We start from the raw sequence: 18,686 nt of genomic DNA on the forward strand, positions 1-18,686 counted from the left end.
GTATTCTTTAACACTTGGGCTGATGATCTGATTTGAAGATGTGCCCCGGGGAGTTTCCTGGCAGTAGTTGGTCTTTTAAAATTTCTGTCTCTCAGGGAGTAAGTCTCTTTTTGACACTGAAAATAGCAGCCATCCCACCCAAACTGACTTGCTTTCAAAAGACCATCCTCACTCTAGAAAGATAATGTGTCACCCTTGATAGGTTTCATTTCCTTGATGGCTTTTAGGCAAGTCTTTGGTTTTAGGGAGTTTCATTGAGACCCTGACAGAAGTACTAAAACACAGAACCAACATATTTACGTGCAAAGATGAGGCATTCAAATAATGCTTTCTTTGGAACCATGGGTGGGCTCCTTAAACAGCTCTCTCTGTGTCCCACTGCTGTTAGACACCAATATTGTGTCTTTCATACAGAAGAATCATCGGCAACACGGTCCCCTCTAATTTTTCTCTCTGGGGGCGATAAGACTTTCATAAAGCTAAAAATAACAGATGTCAAACAGTGATATGTAGACATACAGATACTAAGGAAATAATTATTAAGATACTTTATCTTGTGAATATGAAAGTATTTCTCTATTATCTCATTAAATGTCTCATCATTCTGCTCTATTTTTTTCTCCAAGATGACTTTTTCTTGGTATTTCAGTTATATTGGCCCAGGGCTCCAGGTGGTGGAAACCGCCCTCTTAGAGGTTTCGATGAGAGACAGAAGTGAGCTGCAGCCGCACGTTAGTCCTTTCTTCTTCTGGAAGGCAGGATTTCACTCACGTTGTCCAAAGGAAAACCATACGTTTCTGTTTTAGAGCTAACACTCAAGCCTTTTTTGCTTAATGTAAATTTTGTATGTTAAGATGAGTTATTTGGTAGACTCAAAGAAAAGGTCAGATGGATTACTTAACTTTTGTTTGTTTGTTTGTTTCAGCTAAAGCCAATTCAAATACATTCAAATCCACTGTCTACATATAATCAGCAACTATGGCTGACATGTGTTGTCGAGCTGGATCAATCGAAAGGTATGGAGCCTGACATGTTGGGATGATTTTTCTTTGTACAAAGCATCATATTTTAGAGGTTGTTGAAAGGACTTTAAAATATTTGGACAAGTGCTCAAAGATAGATGTGCAAAGGTGTTCATTATTATTTATAATAAATTGGAAGCCCCTTAAATGTCTTCCAGTGGGAGATAGTGAGTTAGGATGCTTCCTCTGTTGAGTGCTGGTCAGCGGAGCTCAGCGGCTGTGTGGTGCAGGTGCTGCACCTGCCAGCATTTTTCAGTGGGGATCTAGGAGAGAAGTAAGTTCTGATGCTGTAAGGCAATAGTTCTGCCCCCTGAGGGGATACTTGGCAATGTCTGCAGACAGTTTTGTCATAACTGGGGAGGAGGGAGGTCTATTGGCATGTAATGGGTAGAGGCCAGGGATTCCACTAAAAATCCTACAATGCACAGGACAGATCCTTACAACAAGGAATTATCTAGCCCAAAATGTCAATGGTGTGGAGACTGAGAAACCCTGCCCTAATACATCTGTTGTTTATGATGAATTAGCTTCTGTTCACCTAAAATAGCACTGGTTTCATATCTTATTAGGGAGAATTGAGAGAATGGTTGGCCAAAGTACTTTCTGTTTCCTGTGATTCAGATGAGGAACTGCAGCTGAGAAAGCATTTCAAAAGATAACTGCATGACCACAATAGATAAAGTTAAAAAAATGCATTTTTAACCTTTTTGTAACATTTTAAAAAGCATAAGTAAGTTTTATATTACTACATATTTTTGGGTCTAGAAAATGATCTGGAAGGATGTGCACAAAAATGTTACTATGGTTATCTCTAGGTGGTTATCTAAAGTGTTTGATGCCATCTTTGTATTTTTTGTTCTCTGATTTTTCTATAATGAGAGTATAATCAGAAAAGTAACAAATTATATAATCAGAAAAAACAGGAAATCTATTTCTATTTTGGTGTAAAGTTAAATTAAAAATTTATGTGGGAAATTAAAAATATAACTTCATTTACCATGAAACATTTGCCCTTTTGTGAAATGAAACTGATGGATCTGAAGTGTAGGTTTTGATATGGGCCCCCTGAGTAATAGGCTGGAAGTGGGATCTAACGGAAAGGCTTTACTTTGCTGGGCAAATGTGAGGTTTTCAAATGTGCTGAGGCTAAAGTGGCCTAAGGTCCATCACGGGCTCCAAGGCCACTGGAGAGCCGGACGAGCACCTTTGTAGGCCTGAGATCCCCACTGTGGTCTCTGACACTGGATTTCTGTCTTTGGTAGAAACTTCTATTCAGACAAGCTTTCTCATGACGGTTAAAGTTGATGGTGTAGCTCGAGATGGAACCACAATGTACGTTCACAACAAAGTTCACAGTCGGACGAGGACCCTCACATGTGCAGGGGTGAGTGTGTTCGATGCTCCACAATTAGTCAGCAGGCTCCTGACGCTATTTTTCTGACGTGCTTCTCTGATGTAGAAGGTAGGGCACTGTAAGAGGCTTTGAAAAACTGTTCTTAAACCCCAAATATATGTATAATGAATAATGCTTCAATTAAAAAAAAAATTGCTCTTATGTTAAAAAATGGAGCCATAGCAAAGATGGCATGGAAAACTCATCTACCTTTATGCACTGATACCCCTAAAAATTCTTCTAAACTTCACACACACACACACGCACGTACACACACACACACACACGTACACACACACACACACGTACACACACACACACACGCATTCACACACACATGCACACATACGTACCACCACATACTCTGAGCATATATAGGACCTGTTTTTACTGTTTGTGTAACTTACTGCCTGGTGTGTCCATAGCTGAATGTTCATGGGCCACCTCTCGCATATGAAGGTCTGCACCTATTCCGTGGCTGTTCCTGGTCACGGGGGTTTTGGGTTATTTCCAGCCGTGTGAAGAACTCCCTGATGTGTCTGGGGGGCAGAGTGGCCAGGCCTCTTAGGATCCGCGGCTTACTGTTCTAAGCACCTACTTCAGGGTGCAGTGCGTGGCTTTGGAGAGGAAACCTGAAGGTCCAGGGGGGAGGTGAGCCCTCACTCTCGATTTCTTCAGTGCCGCATTCGGTTCAGAATTGGGAGAATCAGATCCATATCCCTGCTGTGGCGTGGAGCCCATGTCAGGCCTCAGCAGTATCTTGGCAGCATGGAGAGCTGGAGAGTGTCCAAACCGGGCAGTGCAGGTGACGAGGGGTTAGATAACACGGTCGGAAGCCAGGTACTCTCCGTATGTTGTCTTGTTAAATCCTCACAGTGGGTCCACGGAGTGGAAACTATGAGCCCCAGTTTATACAAGAAGAAACCGAGGCTTATAGAGATCAAAACCATTGCCCAAGGTAACGTGGATAGTAAGTGGAGGGACCTGGGTAGAAGCTCATGCTCTTTTATTCCTGAGCTCGTATAGTTATTATGGGTAAAAATACTAGCCATGTTCATCCTGTTCTAGAAGAGAATTCACGCAGGGAAAGATTCTTGTACAGTGCCTGGCCACTGTCTCTGGGCGCTCTTCTGTTGAGGTCTGATAGAAGAGACTGGAATGGTCAGAAGCCCAGCCTGAGGGCACTGGGATGGAGAGGTGAGATGAGGCTGGGCTGTCTCCAGCGGAGCCCTCACAGTGTCAGCCCCCAGCCTCAGCAGCCGCGGCCACTGCTGTGTGCGTCGCAGGCGACGTGTGTCCAGGGAAGGCTCCAGGAGTGGCTGGACCTTGCTGTGCCTCCCTGTCTCTCACCTGCGTGGAGGGGCTGACCCAGAGTCTGAAGTGTATTTTCCTCATCTGTGTGGTAGGGAAGAGGCCTTCCCTGCCTGTCTTAGGAACATGATGAGGACCAAGGTGGATGATGTGTGCGAGAGTGGGCAGAATTTGTACCAGCGTGAGGCATCCCTGTGTCCCTCCACTGTGCCCAAGTGCAGGAGGGATGACGGGGCTGAGGGTCCATCGTCCAAGCAGATGGCTTCTCCGCCCATCCCCAGGCAGGACAGCAGATCCAGCTTCAGCCGGCTGCCCCGTTCAGCACTGGCCTGGCCTCTTCTCAGGCCGAGGCACAGGCTAGACAGTTGGCCAGTGACTGCTTATCCTAAAGCTATGGTAACTAATCCTGGTTTGCCCAGACCAAGGGATTTCCTAGCACATTGGATGTTCAGTTTTGAAACCAGGACAAGTTGGTCACCCTCTCTAAATCTTTGCTTCGGATGGAGCCAGGCCACCCGAGGGCTGGCTTGACTCCACTGGCACTTCCCAAAGCACCGCCCTGCTGCGTGCCTTGATAATGGCCCTTCAGCACATCTCCGAGGGTTCTTCCCCATGCTGTGGTGGCCTACCTCAGTTTCCACTCCATCACCCCCTGGGAACGTCTCTTCTGTTCCCTGTCTACTCATGTCTCTCCCTAACCCTGCAAGGAGCACTGCTGTGGCTTAAAAAAATCACAGAATTTTTATGTTACAGAGATGTTTACCACCCACTTTGGTTACTTTTTTTTTTGATGTGAAGAGAAAACACTGTCTGCCTAAGGTAGCAAGGTTGTCACCTGCAGGTGAGAAAGCTGTGGAACCATCACGGGTGAGTTTCAGAGGTGCATCGGAATCCGCAGCAGAACTGTGGTTTGAACTTGGGACTCTCCAGGCTGCAGGACGTTTCACTTAGTTTTTTAAACACGAATGTACATACGGCCTGAGATATAACTCTTGTTAATTAAAACGCCCCCGAAAAAGCGAGACAAATTCTTAAGTGTGTAAGAAGTGTCCTGCAAAAATGCATTGAATTATGTTAAACCTATTTGTTCCCAATCCTTCTGAGTCCCACGCCGCCCCTGTCTGAGTGTCACCGTGTGACCCAACTGTGGCAGAGGAAAGGTGCACTGTGCACGCAGGCCACACGGTCACATGCCCGCGGGCAGTCGCAGTTAGGGAAGCTGATCCGGGCAGGAAAGAAGCCGCAGCTCAGATGGGATAAGAAAGAGCAATTACCCTGTGCTTCCGACGTGGGAGGGTCGACAGTGGGGCGTGTGGTCAGCAGAGAGCTTGTGCCCCTAACGGGCAGCCTCATTGGCCGAGCTCTGTGGGCCTCAGCGTGGGCCCAGGGCTGTGCGCTGGTGGGGTGTCGAGGGCCATGACCCTCGTGCTGCCTTGTGGTCACTGCGCATCACCTCCCATCTGCTTTCTCTCCTGACCCTCAGATCAGCACCGGCATGTGTCACCCAGCCTCCTCCCCGCCAGTTGTCCTCTTTTTTTAAGGATTCTCATGTAAAACCCAAACCTGTTTTCTCACCCTGACCTCAGACATCGAGGCTCCGGAAGCCTTTGATCAAGTGTCTGGGCGATGCCCAGTTCAGAGCCACTCTTCCCAATGCCGTCCAGGAAGCCTGCAACTGGTTGCTTGTTGTGGGCTGTGCCTGACCATCTTGCAGCCCCGGGAGAGAGCATTCTCTCGGATGCAGTGCGTGCTGGCCTGTGTGGCAGGGCTGGGGCAGAGCTGTGACCCGCTCTCCATGCCTGGCCAGCGAGTGCGCCTCTGCATCCCGAGTGAGGGTTCCATGCTCCCTGCCACTCCCAAAGGGGACAACCTGACTCATTTCCAAAGGACCAAAGAACTGGGCTCTCAGCACACAGCTAAGCCTATACACATCCACATGATCACTCACTGCTGTTCACACAGCCTCTCCTTATGACGAGGGCAGTGGGCTGGGGGCACGAGGGGGGCTCCGTGGAGAGAATGACAGGCTAAAGGGGAGAAAGATAAATCTGCCACTCAGTCTGTGCATCGCTACGATGATTGCCAGGGTGGGCCAAGAGGACAAGTTAGGCCGAGGTTGCCGTTCTGTTGCATGTTAGCTTATGTTCCTCTGCCTATGAGTGTGTTTAAGGAGATATTAGGTTTATGTTGCATTCTTCACTTTTTTATGCAGGTGACATTATTTTCAGTCATCCGAATTAGAGAGAGTCAAATTACTATAAATCATATATTTTGTTTCCAAAAATATCTATGTGGTTCTTTCTTTCTAGGAACTGTTTTTGGCTGGCATCTGACTTTTTTCTGGGCTTTTGGCGAGCTCTCTGGATATGATGAATTCTGCTCATCTGTTGTTGAAATGTGTTACTTTGTGGGTCAGTTGGTGGGAGAGTGAGGCTTGTTTGCTTTAAAGACACAAATCTACCTTATGTATTTGCAGAAATGTGCAGAAATTATTGTGGCTCACCTTGGCTACTTGAATTACACTCAGTATACTGTGATTGTGGGATTTGAACACCTGAAGCTACCCATCAAGGAAATGAACTTCACAGTAAGTGTACTAGTGGTCTGCACGTGTTTCCAGTTTATTTTTTTAGCTCCCATTCTTTTGTTGAGTGATTGAAATACGCCACAGCATCTAAGTAATGTTATTTTGGACAGTGGAAGAATGTAAAGTTTTTATAGGAAAATCCAATTTCTTAGGTGTATAGAACCAAGAATAGCTTAAAGAAACGGCATAGAAATTGGAAAAATCGTAGGTGTTCTGAGATTTAAAATAGTAGTGTTCCAGCTGGAGGGTAATCAGGGGTTATCACGTGTGCCCTCCTGCAAGGCAGGACCCCCTTCTCCAGCCCTGTGAGTGGTCTTCAGACTCTGCGGGAACCTCTAGCGAGGGGAGGACACCACTCTAATTGTTAGATCGTCCTTTCTCACGCCCAACTCAAATCTACCTCCTTGTTCCTCTGCTCAGCAGGAGTCAGTGTAACCAGCATAGTGACTAGTGATGAGGGTTTTAGATTGGACAGACAAGCTGGCTTCAAATCCTGGCTCCGTCCTTTACTAGTATGACTTTAGTGAACCTCAGTTTTCTTATCTGTAAAGCTACCTCGCAAATTTGTGAATATTAAATGAAAACGCTAACAGGTACCTTTAAAGAAAAAACAACTTTATTGAGACGTAATTCACGTACTGTAGAGTTTACCCTTTTCACGTGTATGGTTGAGTGGTTTTTAGTATATTCACAGACTTGTGCAACCAATGCCACTGTCTGGTTCCAGAGTTTTCATCCCCTTAAAGAAACCTGTTAGTGGTCATTTCCCATGTCCCCTCCCCGCAGTCCTGGCAGTCACTCGTCTTCCTATCTCTGTGGGTTTCCCTTATCTGGACATTTCCCAGCGTGTGACTCTGTGCAACCTGTGGATCTTTGTGAGCAGCTGCTGTCACTCAGCGCGGTGCTCCGTGGCTCATCCAGCTGGTTGTGGATACCAGTGCCTGCCGAGTAATAGTCATTGTACGGACAGAACACCTTTTTCTCCATCAGGTGACGGGCACTCAGCTTGTTTGCGATTTGTGGCTATTGTGAATCATGCTGCTGCGAGTGTGTTCTTGTTCCCTGTACGGCTCTGTGTGGACTCACGGTGCCCCTTACTGAGGTGTCACTGGGGCTGTCCTCTGTGTGCTGTACATGCGCCGCCACCTCCACCTGTGCCCCGTGCCCTGAATCTGTGGTCTCCGTTTTCCCAGGGGCCTCTGGGGCTCTGGGAGGTCAGTGGCGCTGGGACAGTGCACAGCACCTGTGCGTTGTAGGCGCTCAATAGATGGGGGCTGGTGTGGCATCTACATGGCTTCTTTTCATTTTCTGTCTCTAGATTACACAAAGTGAGTTTTATTCTACATCTTCCTGACAGCTCTTCGGATAGTTGGGGGCGGCTCTCTCACCCCCTGTGGGGTCTTTGTCTTTATGTCGTGCTGGGGGTGTGGCTTCTGTACACCTCTGGCTTCAGGTGTCCTTCCCTGTGGCCTGCTGCTGAGTCATTTGGCTGAGGGCCAGGTTCCCAGTGCAGGAGGAGCAGGTGGCCCTGGGCTGGGCTGCTGCAGCCCAGATGGCAGCTTGTTCGGCAGCCCTCAGTCAGCATGTGTTTTGCGGACTAATGGAGAGACCCCTCAGACTTTTTCTCTGTAACTGCTAAGTTGGGACTTTTTCGTTTTCTGCTTCTGTGGTTGGCTTCTAATAATTCTGAAACTGCTCAGAGGTTAGACCTTGTTCTTGAATTTCTTCTCATTTGTTTTGGCTTCTTGCTCCAGCCTCTCCAGATCTTTTGAATTTGAGTCTGGATTCTGTTCTTTGTTGTGCGAATGATCTCCTGGACCTTTGTCCTCAGAAGTTCTGATCAGTGTTCTGCTTGTGTCCTCAAGTTCACAGTACAGAGGTTGAGCCCACGTAGGGTCTGGGGCACGTGCCCTAAGCTTAGGCACACTTTGATCTAGTCCTGTGATAACCATCTGTGATTTAGACTTTGCTATTTCAGAATCCTTCTGATTCAAGAATGCAGAAAGAAGAGAGCACCAGGTTTCTCAAGCAAGGGACCTCTCCTGTCCATCATCTTCTTTATTGGAACATCGTCCCCTAAAAAACCTTTCATCATTTTCAGAACTTTCCCTCGTAGGCTGTAGCTCATCCTGACCTTATTACCTGGGTCTGGGCCACTGTTTAATTTGTCTTAGGTTGTGGTTCTGTCCTACCATCTTTTCTAGCTTTTTACATTTCCTTTTAAAGTTATTCTTAAAGAATTTGACATTATTTTAGATGAATTGGGTACATGTCATTCTGCTAATGGGAGACAGGTGACACGATCCTACTGTAGGGCTCAAAAAGAAATGGTTCTGAAAGCACCATCAGAACCGCTTGCCTTGAATTATGCCAAGGCTAGTGCTCCTCGTTGGCAGCAGTCTTCCAGCACCCAGAAAGGTCATGCTACATTTTCATACATTTTCATATTCCCAGTACCTGCACAGTGCCTTGCAACTGTTAGGCTTGCAGTATATCTTACATGTTATTTATTTATTTGGGGAAGGGGGGAAAGAATGCCCAGTGCAGGGGTCTGAATCCTTGACCTTGGTGTTATTATACTGCTCTCTAACCAACTGAGCTAACCAGCCACTCCACTTGAAATAAATCTTTACTGGTTGAATCGAAGAAAAACATTAGCATTTCACAGATTAAGAAATTAAAGTGGCAGACTTATGAAATTATCTTTATCCTCACTATAAACTAAAGAATTAGTACAAGAAGGAATGCTGTTGCTGCTGCTTTTTTTTTTTCTACCAATCAACCTTGCAAATATTAAAGATAAGAAAGATAACATCCAGTGTTGGCGAAATGCAAGGGCAGCGTATGTTTTCTTGGGCATGCTAATGGGGTATAAATTGATTAACTTTTGGGGGCAATTTGGCAGTGAATAAAAGCCTCCACTTACATATTCTTTTTTTTCTAGTAATTCCATCTCTAGGAGTTTATTCTAAGGAGATAACTGGAAGTGTACACAAAGGTTTATGTTCCTCAGAGCAGGAGGTTGGGAACAAAGCAGTAGAATTCTGGTAAAATTAATTAATGAATTCTTCTGTAGTCATAAAAGTAATAAGCTGGTCACAAAATAGGAGAGAGAGCACAAACCACATATTGATTGGAAAAAAAGGAAGAAAAAGTGAATGAATTAGAAGTGTCTATATTGTAGAAAACTGTCTAGAAGACTGTCTGTAGGTGTGGGATTAATGTTTAATTTCTTTTTTGTTTTCCTCTATTTCCCATAATAAACAATTATTACCTTTATAATCAGAAGACAAAATTATTTAAAAAAAGAATTAAAAAACCACTGAGACAAGTGATATTTGCGAGGGGTGGTCCCAGACACATGGAGCCTTGTGCCCCAGAGCCTTGCCTTGAAGAGCTCCATGTGCTATTTCTGCTGGTCCCACTCACAGCATCCTCAGAGAATCACGGGTTAGCACTATGTCCGCAGCTTGTGCAGAGGTGCACTAAGAAACTAGAGAACCTTCTGCAAAGTGTTTTGTAGTGGATTGAATGTCTCCCCAAACTCATTGAAGCTTCAGTTGTGTCCCCCTAGTTTTATGTATTTGTAGCTTGATCCTCACTGTGTCTGTTTGGAAGGTGGGAAATCCTATTATGGTAATTGAAAGGTGGGGCCTTGAAGAGGTGATTAGATTATAGGACTGTGCCTTAGTGAGTGGATTAATAATGGTGGTCAGGGGCGTGGTTCAGAGGGCTTTAAAAGAAGAACACATAAGAGGTTAGTCTCTCTCTCCTCTGCCATTTTCTGCCATGTGAGGCTCCTGTTGCCACCACCACCAAGACCCTCACCAGATGTGTTCCTTGGACTTGGACTTCCAGCCTCTGAAGCTGTAAGCAATGAATTTCATTTTCTTTATAAATCACCCAGTTCTGGGTATTTTGTCATAAGCAACAGAAATGGACTAATACAGAAAATTGGTACCAGAGAAGTGGGATGTTGCTTGTAACAAATACTTGAAAATGTGGAAATGGCTTTGGAACTGGGTGTTAGGCAAAGGTTGGAGGAGTTTGGAGGACTCAGAAAATGACAAATAGATGAAGGAAAGTTTGGACTGTCTTAGAAACTAGTTATGTGGTGGCAAGCTGATAGAAATATGGACAGTAATGGCCATTCTGAGATCTCAGATGTAAATGAGGATGAGCTTATTGGAAACTGGGGCAAAGATCACCCTTGCTATGAACTGGCAAGGAATTTAGCTGCATTGTGTCCATGCCCTAGGACTTTGTGGAAGTTGGAACTTAAGAGTTGTGTGCCAGAGTATTTGGTGGAAGAAATTTCTAAGCAGCAAAGCATTAAGGAAGCTGCATGGCTACTTGTAACAGCCTATGTCAAGTTATGGCAGCAAAGGCACAACTTAAAGCCAGAATTTAAAAAGAAAGCAGAGAGTAAAGATTTGGAAAATTTGCAGCCTGGACATGTGACTGAGAAGCAGAGAGCATTTTCAGGAGAAAAATGCAATGGTGCTAGAAGATTAGTATAAAAGAAAGGGATTATCAAGAGAAGAGAAAAAGGCCTCAAAAGTATTGCAGAAGCCTCTGGGGCCAACCCTTCCATTACAGGCCCAGAGGCCTAGGGAGACAGAATGGTTTCGGGGAAGAGGCCTGAGGTGCCATCTACAGGCTCACTGTCCAGGGCCACCTCTGGAAGCCGCTTCCAGCACCAGCACCCCAGCTGTGTTGGCTGCTCTAGCTGTGGCTAAATTGGCCTCAGGTATGACTGGACCTGCAGCTTTGGAAAATACAAGCTGGAAACCTTGGTGGTGTCCAAGTGGTGTTGTCTGTAGGCTCACAGAATGCCAGAGCCTTAGTCTGCTCCTATTGCTGTAACTATTCCACACACTGGGTAATTTATAAATAATAGAAACCTATTTCTTATAGTTCTGCAGGCTGGGAAGCTCAAGATCAAGATGCTGGCAGGTTTGGTGTCTGGTGAGGGCTGCTCTGTGCTTCCAAGATGATGCTTTGTCACCAAATCCTCTGGGAAGGATGAATGCTGTGTCCTTACATGGCAGAAGGGACAGAAGGGCAGAAAGGGCCTAAGCTAGCTCCCCCAGCCCTGTTACAGGCACTAACCCGCCTCGTGAAGGTGGAGCCCTTATGATGTAATCACTTCCCCAAAGGCTCCGCCTCTTATTACCACCACAAAGGGGATTGAGTTTCAAGTTGAATTTTGGAGGGAACATGTTCAAGCCATAGCAAGTGGCGATCCTTCTCTCTCTCCCTCTTTTATCAGCTCTTATTCTTTTGAATGCATCGTGTGTACCTTCCATTGCCATGTTCAGGTGATGAGGTCACCTGCTCGGTCTTGCTGCTACTCACGAGACAATGCTTACCTCCTGTGTTTTAAAAAGGTTGGTTTCACTGGCCATGCTCTGCATATGGAGTGGGGCGTAGACCTTTGACACCATGCAGACCACTCTTCCTCGTTTTCCTGTCATTTTCTCCTGTGCTTTTGCAGGCACCTTCTCTGTACACACCACATCCATCATCCTCAGCGCCTCGTGTCCTCACAGCTTATCTGGGCATTTTTTCTCTCTCAATAAGTGCTCTTCAGGTTGATTTGTGAGCGACACTCTGTAGCCAGCTATTCATGTCTCATTTCCTCCTTTTTCTGCCTAAGCCATGACCTTTGATTGGGGGTGAGATTAAAACAACAAGCCATGTTCCCAAGCCCTTCAGTTTTCTATCTGTGGACACCCTCCGGTTTCCCACGTGAACTGAGAAAAGTGGCCATACGTTGATAAGCACTGCCGGCTTCTTGAACCTGTATTTGATACATTGTTCTCATTTTCTCCCCCAAATATTTCTGTACAGTGTCTTTCATGTGGTTTTTTTTTTTTTTTTTTTTTTTTTTTTTTTTTTTTTTTGTCGTTTTTTCGTGACCGGCACTCAGCCAGTGAGTGCACCAGTCATTCTTATATAGGATCCGAACCCGCGGCGGGAGCGTTGCCGCGCTCCCAGCGCAGCACTCTACCAAGTGCGCCACGGGCTCGGCCCTTTCATGTGGTTTTTAAAGCCTTGGAGGACCCAGGGTGAAAAATCTGAGGACGGGGTCTCCATTCCAGGCACTTGCTCAGTGCTGCTGGGGTTGCTGTGCGCAGCGGGGAGCAGAACAGCAGCTCTCTGGAGCGCCCCGCACCCTGGGTGTTGCTGTAGCTTTCCCATTCGCAGGACTCTGAGGATGTGAGAAAGCATTTGTTCCCTGCCGAAGAGTTAGCCAGCTCCTCGAGGCATTTTTCCCAGTTGTATTTTTCCCAAAGTTCACTTGTTTCTTACCTGCATGGGATCTGGCATCACGCTTGTGCATGGTGCAGGGAGGTGCCTAGCAGGTGCTGGATGGACAGGTGGCTGAGCTGGGCACTGACCCGCGATTGTGGCTGTGGAAGAAGGCCCTCCAGCATGAGGCGAGTGCTTGTTCCAGTGTCACTTCACGGCATCTCTTATGGGACAAAGAAGGCTTTGTGACACCAGAGGTGACCTTGACACAAAAGCTAGTGCATGGAGTGGCAGCACTTAAGATTTCAAAGGGAATGTCTAAAGCCAGAGTGTTTTCTGGGAATCTTACTCTTTATTTCCTTTTACTTATTTTACTTTTTAATTTCAAAAATATATTTTGGGGTTTGAAATAAACTCAAAACCAAACAAAAACCCCTAACCTAATTCCATAGAATTGGGTCCACACTGTTGGGGTCCCTGTAGACCTTTCTTCTTCCAGCCCCGACCTGTGGGACCAGGCCTGTGTCTGCAGTGCAGGGGCCGGGCCCTGTTCACTGAGCTTCCCATGTCCTTCTCAGGCCAGCCCAAGGGAGAAGGCACATCTGTGCCAGTCACCACGCCCTTGGCACAGGTGGACACCATGCTGAGCCGCTGGGCTGGTCAGGCCTCAGGACCACGCAGAGATTCTCTCAGCCGTGGCTGACATGCAACCTCTGGGGAGTGAGCACAGGTTGGGAAGACAGGGGTGCACCCGGGAGGGGAGGAGGGGGATGGGGGCGTGCACAGGAAGGGAGGAGGGGAGGACAGGGGGGTGTGCACAGGAGGGGAGAAGGGGAGGACGGAGGTGCACCCAGGAGGGGAGGAGGGGGACAGGGGCGCACAGGAGGGGAGGAGGGGAGGACGAGGTGCGTGGATGGGAGGATGGGAGGATGGGGGCGCATGGGAGGGGAGGATGGGAGGATGGGGGCACACGGGAGGGGAGGAGAGGGCTGGGGTGTGGGGGAGGGGAGGACGGGGGTGCACCTGGGGGGCAGGGGTGCAGGTCGAGGGTGCTGGCCTGGGTGCCCCCCCGTATGGCTTGATGCTCTCCCCCTCCGAACTCCTGTTCCTCCTCCCCAAGGCCCCGCACTCACAGGCACTCACAGGCAATCATATTTTAATTTTAGCTTTGTTGATTGTAGTGTTGTTGTTTTCTAGTGTTAATTTTCAAAGTGAGTCGCTTGTTTTCTATTGTTGACGGAATCTTAAGATACAATCCCCTCTCCTTCAGAGGAATCCATGGTTATTTTACCTGTGAGGGTAAAAATAATACTTTCATCACTGTTCCTTTAAACGTATTTTGTGTTTTTTCCTCTCCTTGATTGTGCCTTAGAGCACATTTTTCAACCAAGACATGTATTATACTTTTTTCTATTTGAATATCATGTTTACATCAACACTCTCCCCAAATATCATCACTACTGTGATCATCCTGTAAATGATATGATACTGTTACGGAATTTAAACACTATAGCAATAATAATAATAGTACTTATATGATGTTTTGGATTTTTAATAGTGGCTGTTGTTTGCTGAACTTTTGCTACTTTCTAGGCACTGTGCTTAACTTTTTATATGCATCATCTCATTTAAATGTTATGATAATTTTATGAAGTATGTGATAGTGTCCACATTTTATGGAGGAGAAATTTGAGGTTAAGTGAGATTAGGTAATTTGCTCAACTAGGAAATAGAAAAGCTGGGATTTGAACCCAAGTGTCTGACTTCAAAATTCATATGCCCTTCATCACTGTGATCTCCATTCTTATTAACATCAATTGTTAGCTGTCGATTTTGGTTTGACAGCTTTATTGAAGTATAATTGACATGCAGTGAAGTGCACATATTTAAAATATAAAATTTGACCCATTTTGACATATCTCAAAGCTGGGATACCGTCCTCATTGTCAAGATGAAAGCATACCTGTCACCACCCACCCCCCTAAAGGTTTCCTCACGCCCCCCCCAACAACCACTGATCTACTTCCATCACAGACTCATTTGCATTTTCTAGAATTTTATATAAATAATACAGTGTGTACTCGTTCATGGTGTTTGAATTCTTTCACTCAATGTAATTATTTTGAGATTGACTGATGACGTTGGATGTATCCACATCATTCCTTTTGTGGCTTAGTAATGTGCCATCGTGCAGATACAGCAGAAATTGTTTGTTCACCTGCCAATGGACATTTGCTTCGTTTCCAGTTTGGGGCTTTTGTACAGAAAGGGGCTGTGAACATCTGTGTGTAGATTTTTGTACAGACATGCTTTCATTTCTCTTGGGCAAATAGTAGAAGTGGAATGGCTGGGTCACATGGTCGAGAAGCCCACCCACTGTTTTCCAGAGTGGCTGTATTATTCTGCCTGCCCACCAGCCGTGCGGAGAGCTCAGTGACTTCCCGTCCTTGTCAGTGCGCACTGTGGTCAGTCTTACGTTTCAGCCCTTCTAATACGTGGATGCGGTACCGCATTGCTGTTTTAATTTATGGTACTTTGAAAATGTTGGGCACTGTCCTCTGGCTTGCGTTTTTCTGACAAGAAATCTGCTGTCCTTGTCTTTGTCCTTATCTCTGTCCACCATAATAATGCCCTTTCACTCCCCATCCTACACCCCTTTTAAAATTTTTCTCTCTGACTTGTTTGAACAGTTTGATTATGGTGTTCCTTGGTATACTTTTGTTTGTGTTTTCTGTGCTTGGGTTCATTGACCTTGGATTTGTGAGTTTATAGTTGTCATCAAATTTGGAAAAATTTTCGCAATTATTTCTTCAAACACTTTTTTGTCCTCCTGTCACCCCCCACTCCCAAATTCAGGGACTCCAAATGTTTGTCTGTTAGGGCACTTGAAGTTGCCCCACGGCTGACTCATACGCTGTTCGTTTTCCTTAGTTTTTCTTCTCTGTGCTTCATTTTAGTCTCTATTGCTATGTCTTCACATTCGCTGACGTCTGTAGTGTTTAATCTGTTGATAATCTTCTGGGTCTCTATTTAACGTGTTAAATCTTTCATCTAGCTTCTTCATGTCCTTATCTACTCATCCTGTCATCTGTGATTTCTGGGTCAGTCTTGATAGATTAGATTTTTACCTCACTGTGATTCAGATTTTCTTGCTTTTTTGTGTATCTCGCATTTTTGATTCAGTGCCAAACATTATTGATTGCTAGGCTTTGTATTCTTATAAATATTCTTGAGCCTTGTTCTGGGATGTTCTTAAGTTATGTGGAAATGATTTGATCTTTTCAGGCCTTGTTTTTAAATTTTGCAAGTTGGGACCAAAGTAGCATCAGGTGTACGGCTAATTTTTTCCCACCGTTGAGGCAAAAGCGTTGAGCGCACGCTACCGATGCCCTTCTGCTGAGTTTTTTCTTGCTCTCATAAGCAGGCACCATTACTGGCCCTGTGTGTGTCCGGCCCTGGCCCTTTGGGAGGTTTCCTCACACTGGTGGGCTGACCAAGATTCAGATGGAGACATAAAGGGGTACCCTTCGCAGGTGCTGGGGTTCTCCGTACCCCTCTTCTCTCCAATGCTCTGTGCTGTGGATTCTAGCCGCCTTGTCTCCCTAGACTCCTAGCCATGTGTTCACAACTTGGGGAGATCACTAGGCTCCCCTTGGATTCCCCTCCCTGACTTGGGGAAACCAGAAAGCACCCCTGTTGTTTGCTGTCAGTCAGAGAATGTTGCCTCTCATCGCCTCAGGTTTAGGGTCTGAAACTGTTCATGTAGATATATGAGAAGGGTCCCCATCTACGTGTGCATGTGCGCGCGCGTGTGTGCATTTTAATATTTTGGGTAAATCTACTGGCTGTAACTCTACCTGTTCTGAAGTGGATTTTAAAAATTGCCCCGATGATTTTAATTCAGTGCATCAGAATGGTGGGGCTCCCTGGCCCAGTGCTGTGCGGTATTCTGGGCTATCCTTATGAACTGGCTCGTGACCAGGGTTGCGGGGCTGCCTGCTGTCTGCCCTGCCATGAGCAGGTGGCGTCTGCAGCCTCCGCTGCATTAGAGGACACTTAGCTTGCGTGGAAGTCCTCTTTCAGCATGAGAACTGACAACTTTAATTGCAGTTTACTTTTCTGGTTTCAGAATCATATTTAAATGTTTCACTTAAACATTTTTATATTTTAAAAATCTGTTTCTTATAATGGAAAGTGTGGCTTTTTCTAATAAAGAGATGAACAAGGCTGATTTTTGACAGGAGATGCAAAATCCAAATGCTCTTATTATGATTATAGAATAATTTATCTGCCACATTCATCATTAACATAACACCGTTTAAAACTATTTTCAGCTCTTGGTAATCAAGAATTTTTGTGTCTGTGTTCTTTAATATAAAAGTAAAATGTACTAAGTGTTAAAATTTTGGAAAATTTAGGAAAGTATAAGGAAAAAGAACATTTAAAATTACCTATAGTCTCACATCTAGAGATAACTATTATTAAAAATTTGGTGTATTTCCTCTTACATGCATTTTTTTTTCAAATTCTTTTCCTCACCTTCTGTTTTAGTGGAAGACTTATGACCCCGCATTTTCCCGGTTGGAAATTTGGTTCCGGTTTGTCTTTGTGGTGCTCACTTTCATCGTCACGGTGAGTACCATTTGCCTGGCAGACCGTGGCAGAATCCCAGCTGGACGATGCTAGTATGTGCAGTTGTGGTCATCAGAGACACTCCGTCCAGTGGGCAGGCCTGACGTTACTAAACATCCTGTGTGTCTGATACAGTATCGTTCAGTAAGGATTTCTGTGTAGTGTGATAGTCATTACAAATCGCTGACTTTTAAGTAAGTTTTTATCGTTGTGCATTGTTCTCTCTCCTGTATGGAAGGAATTCTGTGTTATTTGAATGATCGTCTTTGGGTGCAGATACAGCACACTCTTGGGTCTTTAGATTTGGAAAATTATAGTGGATGGTTCAGTCTTTGTGCTTTTTCAGGAATAAGGCTAAAGAGAAGTGGTTTTGGAAATGCAAGCTTTTGGCTTATGTGAGATCTGAGGTTTGAGTCCACAACGGGAGATGCTTAGCCTTAGAAACATAACAGGGCTCCGCAGAGACCCAGTCTGTGACGATGAGAATTTGTAAGTTGGAGGAGGAAGAAGTGTGCTTCATTTAATGACTTAGCGCCATCTGGAGGGTGACCTTGCCCTCATCCGCTGCTCACCCTGACACTGACAGGGAGGGTGTAGGGTGTGACATTTAGGAGATGTGTCTCTCTTGCCGTGGTGGCTGCTCCGGTTGCCACCCGAGGAACACTTGGTACTTTGCAGACTTACTACCTTCTGAAGGACACAGGCCCTCAATGGACAGGCGAGGAGAAGTGTGGCTGGAGGGCAGGGTGTGGGCGCTGCGGTCTGCGGGGCTGGAGGTGGCTGTGCTCAGGCCAAGCCAGGGCCTCAGAATCCCAGTGCTCTCCATGGCAAGCTTCATAAGTGGAATGGAGAGCTGGCCGTTATACCTGGTCCGTACAGAAGTCCAGTCCCTGCTATTTCTTGAAGCCTCTCTGGTGCCTGGGATTCTGGGGCCCAAGAGCTGGCACCCAAGGCTCTATGTTCTTAAAAAAGAGAAATAAGCCTGAGCCTTACCAGAAAACTTGGACTGGGGAACATGGCCCACGGGCCAGGAAATACAGATTGCCTGGAAAATTATTGCCTTATGTTAGATTACAGAAAAAACAAAACAAAACAAAAAAAACTCCCAGGCCTAAAAATCACAAGGTATGTGTTTTAAAGCAGTTTAAAGAAACCTCTCCCATGGGCCCAACACACCTCTTCAAGGAGCTGTTTGAAAATAGACACATCCTCTGACCATGACTAGGAGCCCCGTTCTCTTGGCCTTGCCTTGGGGAGCCCCAGTGCTCTACATAGCAGCTGGTGCTGTCTGTAAATGGTGCACTGCTGCGAGTGGGTGGCCTGCTCGTAGGATCCACAGATGTGGCCTGTGCCCTGGCTGGTCCTTCAGTGTGCTGGTCAGTCTGCCCAGGTGGAGGGGAGGGGTGGGTGCCCTTTCTTTTTGCAGGGGATCGGTGGCCACTATGTCCCTCCTCCCTGCCTGCCCCTGTGAGAACAGCCTGTTCTC

General features: G+C 45.9%; 1 protein-coding gene across 3 annotated transcripts in view; it reads left to right on the forward strand.

Moving 5' to 3' along the window:
- The window catches only part of TMEM181 (transmembrane protein 181), a 47,553-nt gene that overhangs the window by 15,752 nt on the left and 13,115 nt on the right, over window positions 1–18,686 (forward strand). For all 3 annotated transcript variants that reach the window (XM_063096219.1, XM_063096220.1, XM_063096221.1), the window contains exons 4-7: window positions 926–1,016; window positions 2,285–2,406; window positions 6,203–6,313; window positions 17,120–17,200. In XM_063096219.1, coding sequence (XP_062952289.1) covers window positions 926–1,016; window positions 2,285–2,406; window positions 6,203–6,313; window positions 17,120–17,200 — 405 coding nt within the window. The remainder of the gene's footprint in view (window positions 1–925; window positions 1,017–2,284; window positions 2,407–6,202; window positions 6,314–17,119; window positions 17,201–18,686) is intronic.

Source organism: Cynocephalus volans, chromosome 5 (assembly GCF_027409185.1).
Source record: "Cynocephalus volans isolate mCynVol1 chromosome 5, mCynVol1.pri, whole genome shotgun sequence".
Taxonomy (NCBI): Eukaryota; Metazoa; Chordata; class Mammalia; order Dermoptera; family Cynocephalidae; genus Cynocephalus; species Cynocephalus volans.